We start from the raw sequence: 9509 nt of genomic DNA on the forward strand, positions 1-9509 counted from the left end.
TTTTTTTTTTTTTTTTTCTGTACCAGGATCCTTGCGCTTTCGAGGCAGGCAGCAGAACCACTGAGTTAAATCCCCAGCTATGGTGGTACAGGGGATTGAACCCAGGGCCTCCTGCATGTTAGGCAAGCACTCTCTTACTGACATCCCCAGTCCTTTATTTTGAGACAAGCTCTTGCTAAGCTGCATAGCTTGGCTTTGAACTTCTCAGCCTCCCAGGTGCCTGGGATGACAGGTGTGTGCCGCTACACCCAGCAATAGCAATAGTTATTTATTTATTTATTTTTGTGGTGCCAGGGATCGAACTCTGGTCCTTGCACCTGCAAGGCAGGCGGCGGAACCACTGAGCTAAATCCCTGGCCCAACAGCAATATTTATTGAGGGCTCCCATCTGACTGGTACTGCACTAGTCCGTGACTATCGATTAGCTCATAGAATTCTCTTCTTAGCTTCGATTTAACTAGAAAGTAGGCAGAGAAAGAGCGGCAGGCAGTCAGGAGGAGCAAAGCCAGTGCTGAAACCCCAGGGCGGGTGGGTGGCTGTGAGCTGGCCCTCGACCCAGACTTGGTCCCCACCCCAGGCTGGCCCTGGGCCCTCAGCGTGAGGTTGCCCCAGGCCTAGTTCACATGGGACTTTTCTTTTCACTGACTCACTCTTTTGAGATAGAAATCAACTTCTGTAACCAGAGAAATAATTACATGGGAAAGAAAATCATCCAGGGACGGTGCAGGCCTTAGTGAGAGGCAGCGAGGACCCAGAGTCCCAAGGGTGCACTGACGTCATGAAAAGCTTGATAGGATGAGACCTTCAGTGTCACTGCTCCCACCCGCCCATGGCGATTCACGGCCTCTGCCTTCAGCACACGCTTTGGGGGACACTGCACCCTCCATTCCCCTGCGGGACACCCGTGTAACTTTCACGGGGAGTTCTGTGTTCCGGCAAGTGGGCAGATGCAGCCTGGTATGTCTTGCTTTCAGAGCCCCACAGTCTCTGTTAAAGGCCTTGAGAAGTCCTGCAGTAAAGGAATAGATTTGACTTTGCGTTTTGTTTTGTTTTTTCTGGGACTGGGGATTGAACCCAGGGGCTCACGGAGGCCAAGCGAGTGCTTTACCACTGAGCTGCACCCTCAGCTTGGTTGACTTTAACTCTTCATTCACGCTTCGTTTATTACAAAGCCCTTTGAAAAATTCCCCCCAATATGATTGATTAAAACACAGGCTGTGGTCTCCCATGTCTCAAAGCATTTCTACTCCCATGAGTTTATCGTCACAAGAAGCAGAGAGTGGCCCTGTGTCCCTACCACATAGATGAGGGCCAGACAGCTGGAGAGGCAGTGTGGCGGGGTCGCGGATCCGGGGCCTCTGGCTCCCTGCCCAGCAGCCCAGAGCTGAGTCCGCCTCATCCTGTGCTCGTCCTCATCCCGTCCCCCAGAGCCGTCCACGGGGAAGACCTGCCTGCCCAAGGCCCTGCTGAACCTGAGCAATGGTCGCAACGATACCATCCCTGTGCTCCTGGACATCGCTGAGCGCACAGGCAACATGCGAGAGTTCATCAACTCACCCTTCCGAGACATCTACTACCGAGGTAAGGCCCCGGGCAGAGGCAGAGGGCACCCAGGCCCCGTCCTTGCTCAGCTGACCCCCGAGAGCTTCAGTTTGGGCCTCCAGTGCGAACACGTACCCAGGAAGTCACTGTTGAGTGACAGAGTGGACGGATGGATGGACGGATGGGGAATAACTACCTCTGCCACTCTGATGTTCTGGAGATGCAGTGAGCTTTCGTGGTCTGTGAGCCTGGAATTCTGGACAACAGGAGGCTCTGTGGAAATGAATCTGAGCCAGCAGCGCTGGTTGTGAAGGCAGCCGGTGCCCGAGCTTTCCCGTCTTCAGTTCTGAGAGTCTCTGAATCAAATCTGGCCTTTCAGATTCCTCGATATTAACATCCAAAGTCCATGAATTTTATATGCCAAGTTGAAAATTCTGTGCAGCAAACCGCCTTTGTTCCCTCTTGGAATAAAGCAGCACATATGTCTGAAAAGTTTTGGCCACCGGGACCTCACAAACGAGCTTAAAATTCTATTTGTACAGTGCACAGACCTAGGGCTGTCAAGTTCTCCATCTTGGGAAAGCCTCTGAAGCCCCGGGCGCTACCCTCTGGTGCCCCATTCTCGTGTGCAGTTCCCCACTCTCCACCCCGAGCCAGCCCGGTGGGGTCTCCGCCAAAGCGGACCCCGGGTGACTGTCGCCCCACCCCCAGGCCAGACCGCCCTGCACATCGCCATCGAGCGCCGCTGCAAACACTACGTGGAGCTCCTGGTGGCCCAGGGGGCCGACGTGCACGCCCAGGCCCGCGGCCGATTCTTCCAGCCCAAGGACGAGGGTGGCTACTTCTACTTTGGTGAGGAGGGGCCTGCTGGGGCGGGGCCCAGGGGAGTGAGGGTAGGAGACACTCAGAGCTGCGCTGGCCGCTGGCCCACGTGGGTCCTGCCCACGGAGACCTTGCATCGAAAAGGTGAGCGCCAGGGAGAGTTCGGGGTTAGGGCCTCAGCTTCCCATCTGTATACTTGAGCTCTTGAGCAGCTGTTTTTCATCTCTTTATCCTGGGGCCAACAGTCGGACCCTCAGGCCAAACCTCTTACCGTGTTGTCACAGCTGGACCAAAGGAGTAGTTTGAATGTCACCCCTGCTTAGGGGCAGGTGTTAAGTGAGGCTCAGAGACAAAGTCCCACAAAGAATCCCACCTATCCCAGCTATGGGGCTGCCCGGTGCGTTGTAGGAAGTTTAGCTGCATCTCCAGGCGCCCACAGACTGGGATCACACAGCCATGCCCCTGAACAGCAGGTCACACCGAAAGAGGTGCGCCTGAGGAGTGACCACACCCACGAATACCCCAAATACCTATGCCCTCAAATGCATCCCAAATAGCCCTCGGTGGCAACACCCTGAACACCCTCGCCTATAGGTAGCAATCTACCCAAATACCCCGTGTCCCACACACTCGTCCCAGTAGCCACACCCACAATAACCACCTTCAGGAATAGCCACGCTGTTAGCAACATCCCCGTCCTTAAATATTCATACCCCCAATACTATGTCCCAAATTTGCCGCACTCGGGAGAGCCACGTCCACGGGCCACACCCAGGGTCGCCCCCGACTGCGGCCAGTCCCCTCCTCCAGGGGCCACCCTCACCTCCCAGCCCTGCACGAGGTGCGGTCTCCCCCAAAGGACAGCACGCCCGCGGCTGTGGGTGTCGCGCCCTGACCTCCCTGGCCGGCCCTCGCTGCCCGCAGGGGAGCTGCCGCTGTCGCTGGCCGCCTGCACCAACCAGCCGCACATCGTCAACTACCTGACCGAGAACCCGCACAAGAAGGCCGACATGCGGCGCCAGGACTCGCGCGGCAACACGGTGCTGCACGCGCTGGTGGCCATCGCCGACAACACCCGCGAGAACACCAAGTTCGTCACCAAGATGTACGACTTACTGCTGCTCAAGTGCGCGCGCCTCTTCCCCGACAGCAACCTGGAGGCCATGCTCAACAACGACGGCCTCTCGCCGCTCATGATGGCAGCCAAGACCGGCAAGATTGGGGTGAGTGGAGGCCGCGGCGGGCAGGCATTATTTGCTTTTGTTTTGGTTTGGTTTTTTTGAGACAGGGTCTCACCATGTAGTTAAGACTGACCCGGAACTCACTGTGTAGCCCAGGCTGCTCTCGAACTCACAGCGATCCTCCTGCCTCAGCCTCCCGAGTGCTGGGATTACAAGCATGCGCCACCACGCCTGGCTTTGACAGGCATTATTGATACGCGCACCCACCTTCCGGTTTGCCAGTCCCAGTGTGCAGGTGGTCCTTACTCAAGAATCTGCTGTGGCTCCCTAGCGCTCAGCTGCCTCCCAGAGCCTCTCACTGGGTGCTCACCCTCTGCTCCACCAGCCAGGTTCAGCCACTGATAGAAAGCTGAGGCCTGGGGCCCCGACTCCGTTCTCCCAGCACCTAACCTGCGAAGTAGCCGGGACGATACTTTCCCTTTCTGGGCCTCACGCTACAGGACCTAGAGCGGATTTCAGTCTTGGCACTGCCTTTGGACTGGATGTTTCTTTGCTATGGGGCTGCCCTGTGCGCTGTAGGAAGTTTAGCTGCGTCTCCTTGACAGACAGGCTGCCTCTTTCCCACCTGTGACTGCCAGAAATGCTGCAGACGTTGACAGGTTGCCACTGCTCTGATTGAGAGCCAAGCCTGGGGTACAGCTGGCTGGGCCCCGGCTCTCTGTACCTTCCCTGAGTATGGCATTGGGCTTTGGATCTCTGTTCTCTGGGCTTGAGATTCCTTGTCTATAAAATGGGGCCAGTGATAGTGCCCCTGGCATAGTGTTACTGTGACAACGAAAGGAGGCGAGTCACAGAAAGATCTTCAGAGGAGCTCAGGTAGTCAGTGGTAGGGCTATGATTCCGTTAAAAATATAGCAAAAATTGCTGGACATAATGACGTATGGTTGTAATCCCAGCACTTTGCAAGACTGAGGCAGAAGAATCCAAGTTTGACCCAGCCTGAGCAACCTGGTGACTTAGTGAGACCCTGTCTCACAAAAAAAAAAAAAAAAAAAAAAAAAAAAATATGGCCAAGTTCAATCTCCAGTAGACCCCCCACCCAAAGCAGCAAGAGGATCTTGAGTTTGAGGCCAGCCTGGCCAATATGGTGAGAACTAGTCTCAAGGAAAAAACGTATGTGTGTGTTCATGCGTGCATCGTATGTGTGCATCGTATTTTATGTCCATATTTAGCAAAAGCTACTAAAAATCACAGTTATATCAGACTCCTGAGGTGGGAGGGAAGGCCACCCCTACTTTGTCCTACTATACTGTGTGACCTTGGCCAGAGCTTCCTCATGCCTCAGTTTCCCTGTGTGTAAGGTAAAGATCGCAGGGGTGGTAACAGGGTTGTTATGGTCAGGGTTAATATGTAAGGGAGATCGAGTCATCTGTTTGACTCCTCGAGGAGGGTCCTTTCCATAGCCAGGACTGTTAAATCTTGCCCAGGTTTGGCCCTGGCCGTGTGGCCGGGGGAACATGTTTGTGCCCCCGAGGCCCCTTTTACTCATCTGTAACCCCAGATGGTAAGAGTGAAACGAGATGGCACAAGATCTGGGGAGCCGTGGTGCCGAGTGGTTTCCCTGCGCTCCGTCCTGTGCTCTGGGGAACAGAGGGGGGCTGCGTGGCAGGCTCCCCAGGGCCTCTCCTCTCCCCTCCTCTGCCCCACGCAGATCTTTCAGCACATCATCCGGCGGGAGGTGACTGATGAGGACACACGACACCTGTCCCGCAAGTTCAAGGACTGGGCCTATGGCCCCGTGTATTCCTCGCTCTATGACCTCTCCTCCCTGGACACGTGTGGGGAAGAGGCCTCTGTGCTAGAGATCCTGGTGTACAATAGCAAGATCGAGGTGGGCGCCAGGGCACCACGGGCGTGGGGAAGGAGGGGTGCGGCTGGGAGCACGGACTGGGCTGGCGGGGCTTGGGGGTCCATACCTCTGTGACCCAAAGTCGTGGGTCTGGGGGCCGAGGGCAAGGGAAGGTGCCGACTCAGCGCCCAGAAAGTGTGTGTGTGGGCTCGTGAGGAAATAAGCTGGGCTTGGGGTGCAGGTGGGCTTGGTGGGGCTCTCGGACCTGTCACTTTACACGCCGTGACTCAGGGTGATGACTTACCCTCTCCAGGTCTTGGCTCCCTCGCTTGTTACCTGGGGAGAAGGATCATATCCACCCCACAGGGTTGTTGGTCAGTTTTAGAACACAGTATAGATGTTATGTGTCGGCTGTTATCATTAGTGGTCCTTACATGTAGTTCAAAAGCCCTTTTCTCTCACTTAGTGTTTTGTGAACATCGTTCTGCACCATTAAATACTCTTCCGCAGATACCAATGCTGCATGTAAATAAATGCACACACACTAATGACTCATTCCTCTGCTGCCGGTCGTTGGGTCTGTTTCTGCCTTTAACTATGAGGAATAGGCTACACCAGCATCTTCATGGCTGTACAGTCAGAGAAATCCATGGTGAGGAAATTCAAGTCATTAGAGATACTGAATGCTGCACAGATGAGGCAGAAAATGCCAGGGAGTGGGCATGGGTGGTCTACCTCCCAACCCTGCCCTGTGGTTTATGGCTCTGAGTTCAGCTCTCCTCAAAAGACCTCCCTTCCTTCTTCCCTGGAACGAGTGACCAACTTGACTTAGATCAGGGTTTGCAGGTTTAGTTTAGCATTCCTGGTGCAAGCCCTGAGGGCGCTGTTGTGCAGGGCTCAATTATTGCTGTCTGGCCTGGATTCGGAATGGGAGAATGGAGATAAGTTAATCATTTACCACATTTAAACTAAATTTTCATCTTGCTCGCTGGATCAGAATTTCTGAGGATGGAGCCCAGGCATTTATACGTTTTGCCAACAGTGCAGTACGGTTCACAGATTGGGATTTGGGAACCATGAGGACAGATATTCTTTAAGGAGCTTCTTGGCTGTGGTTCTTTTTTTCTACAACAAGGTGGGAGGGTAATTTGAGGCAGAATTGGACAGAGGCTTTGAATGATGAGTCCTAGAGTTTGGAATACTGAGTGCCCATCCAGTCCCCTGCAAGTCCTGGGGTCTGGCTGGGGAGTAGGCTATGGAAGGGGGGGGCTCTGGGGTGTGGAGGGGAGGGAAGGCACATCAGAGCCAGCCAGTCTGGGTCCCCACCACAGGGAAGTGGCCCCCGCCCCCCATCTCTCACAGAACCGCCACGAGATGCTGGCTGTGGAGCCTATCAATGAGCTGCTGCGAGACAAGTGGCGGAAGTTCGGGGCGGTCTCCTTCTACATCAACGTGGTGTCCTACCTGTGTGCCATGGTCATCTTCACACTCACTGCCTACTACCAGCCGCTGGAGGGCACTGTGAGTGCTTGGAGCCTGGCAGAGCTGGGCTGGCACTGGGCTGGGCCTCTCAGGCCTGGGGCACAGCTGGGTCCTCGGGGGTCCCCAGGGTGGGGGAAAGGAGAAGGCCCAGGGACAGCTGGGGGAGGTCCCTCAACATCCAGGGTGGCTCTGGGGGGAGGGAGATCCAGGAGGAAGCTAACAAGGGGGGAGGCTTCCCAGGATCCAGATGTTTGGGGCACTGGGGAACATCTTGATCCGAGGCCAGATGCTGGAGGGGCAGATGAGGACCTTGTGCCCACCCTGCAGCCACCCTACCCTTACCGCACCACGGTGGACTACCTGCGGCTGGCCGGCGAGGTCATCACGCTCTTCACGGGCGTGCTGTTCTTCTTCACCAACGTGAGTGTGCGGCCTCCCCCGCACTCCCCTTTCTCCTCCTGTGCTCTAAGTCATCCCTCCTCTCCCTTCTCCCCTACGCTTCCCTCTTTTCTCAACAACAAAGAGCCCATTGTCTCTATCTCCTCTCTCCTGTCCTCTGCCTCCCTGGTTTCACCCCCATCACCAGCCTGCTCTCCTCTTCACCAGCCTGCTCTCCTCTTCCAGATCAAAGACTTGTTCATGAAGAAATGTCCCGGCGTGAACTCTCTCTTCATCGACGGCTCCTTCCAGCTGCTCTAGTGAGTAGCGGTCCCTGGGCGGGCATGGCGGAGCAGCGACTTAACCATGAGGGCGAGTCAAAGTCAGGGCAAGGCCAAGGTCAGGCAGAAGCGTTTTCTGAAGACGAAATACTGTCCTTGGTTACTAGGGAGCTAATATATACACCAGAGGTGGGAATAATTTAACATTTCATGTTGGCAGTTGCTTGCTAATGTCTGCCTGCAGTGCCATATTTGATTTTCTTTTTCTTTTTCTTTTCTGTTTTTTTAGAACTAGGGGATTGAACCCAGGGCCTTTGCATGGAGCTCCATTCCCAGCCCTTCTTTTTTTCTTTTTTCTTTTGTGATAGGATCTTGCTAATTCATTGTGTTGCCTGGGCAGGGCTTGAACTTGTGATCCTCCTGCCTTAGCTTCCTAGAGTGCTGAGATCACGTCGGAGAACTTGATGGCTATATTTGTGTTTCTCGGGAGAAAGACAGCTGTGACTGATTTACAGAATCCGCCTAGGACACCGGATGTGGGAGTTCCTGCATGTGTGCTCCATCTTCTTCATCCCTTTAGAATTACAGAACAACTCAGGGAGCTTCACTGAACCTTTGCTTTGCATTTCCAAAGGGCATCACTTTAGGGTCTTGTAGGCCTTCGGGCCAATAATTATACCTAAATTGCTCTTTAGTTAATTGCCTGTTCTAGCTAATGAAAGGCGGAGGAGCCCAGTTAATCCACTTTGATTCCCTTCCGGTGGTCTGGAAGGCATTGCGATGTGCTGGCAGCCTGGAGGGCTTGGAACTGTCTCTCTGTCTGGGGCCTCATTGTCGCCTGCACCCCTCTGACCCTCTTGTGGTCTCTGCCCTGTAGCTTTATCTACTCCGTGCTGGTGATCGTCTCTGCGGGCCTCTACCTGGCTGGGATCGAGGCCTACCTGGCCGTGATGGTCTTCGCCCTGGTCCTGGGCTGGATGAACGCCCTCTACTTCACTCGAGGGCTGAAACTGACTGGGACCTACAGCATCATGATCCAGAAGGTACGGGCAGGGGGGAGCCACGCACACCACGTGCGCGTCTTAGGGATCTGTTGACCAGAGCAGGTGGGGTGCAGTGGGCAGCAGGCGTGGTCTGGGCTCGGGGTGGGGGGGAGGACAAGGCTGGAGCTGGAAAGAGGCTGGGATGGAGGAGGAGGGACGTGAGAAACCACGCGCCGCACGCAAACCACGCCTCTTTGCTCCCATGATCCGCCCACGCGGGGCTTCAGATCCTGTTCAAAGACCTCTTCCGCTTCCTGCTCGTCTACTTGCTCTTCATGATCGGCTACGCTTCAGGTGAGGCCGGCTGCCCGGGTGGGCCCGGGGTGTGCGCGGGAACGGAGGGTGGTGCAGTGCCCGGAACAGCTGCCAACCTGGATCGAGGACCCCGGGGGCACTGGTTGAGATCTCCCTGTGCCAGGCTGTGGGCTGGGTGTGGGACCATCCCTGCCTTGTCCTCCTTCGAGTCTTTATCAGTACCTTTTAGAGAGAGGAAAATAGAGGATTAGCAAAGTCCAATAAGTTGCCCAACCTCAAAAGCTGGTAAAAGTGGCGCATTAGCTATTTCTGTAGAGGAAGCCATGCAGAAGTTAGTGTCCTAAAACAACAATTAATTAATTAATATATTTATTTGGTTTTATATACTGGGCATTGATCCCAGGGCTTTTACACTGAGCTACATCCTCAGCTCTTTTTCACTTTTTATTCTGAAACAAAGTCATGCTAAGTCCAGTCTGGCTCAAATTTGTGATTTCCTGTCTCAGTCTCTTAGATTTTTTTTTTTTGGTACTGGGGATCAAACTTGCGAGGCAGGCAGCGGCACCACTGAGCTAAATCCCCGGCCCTCAGCCTCTTGTTTTTAATAACAAGTTGTATTATAGGTGTGTATTACCATGTTGGGCATTTTTTTTTTTTTTTTTTTTTTTTTTTGTGC

General features: G+C 54.4%; 1 protein-coding gene across 4 annotated transcripts in view; it reads left to right on the forward strand.

Moving 5' to 3' along the window:
• Trpv4 (transient receptor potential cation channel subfamily V member 4) overlaps nt 1–9509 on the forward strand; it is a 37266-nt gene that overhangs the window by 21156 nt on the left and 6601 nt on the right. For 3 of the 4 annotated variants that reach the window (XM_010603959.3, XM_033762371.1, XM_010603958.2), the window contains exons 5-13: nt 1429–1581; nt 2254–2394; nt 3289–3587; nt 5257–5436; nt 6757–6915; nt 7117–7296; nt 7501–7574; nt 8413–8578; nt 8806–8872. In XM_010603959.3, the coding sequence (XP_010602261.1) occupies nt 1429–1581; nt 2254–2394; nt 3289–3587; nt 5257–5436; nt 6757–6915; nt 7117–7296; nt 7501–7574; nt 8413–8578; nt 8806–8872 (1419 nt within the window). The remainder of the gene's footprint in view (nt 1–1428; nt 1582–2253; nt 2395–3288; nt 3588–5256; nt 5437–6756; nt 6916–7116; nt 7297–7500; nt 7575–8412; nt 8579–8805; nt 8873–9509) is intronic. The other variant, XM_010603960.3, reaches the window with a different exon arrangement.

This window comes from Fukomys damarensis, unplaced genomic scaffold, assembly GCF_012274545.1.
Source record: "Fukomys damarensis isolate Sample0158 unplaced genomic scaffold, DMR_v1.0_HiC HiC_scaffold_12, whole genome shotgun sequence".
NCBI lineage: Eukaryota > Metazoa > Chordata > Mammalia > Rodentia > Bathyergidae > Fukomys > Fukomys damarensis.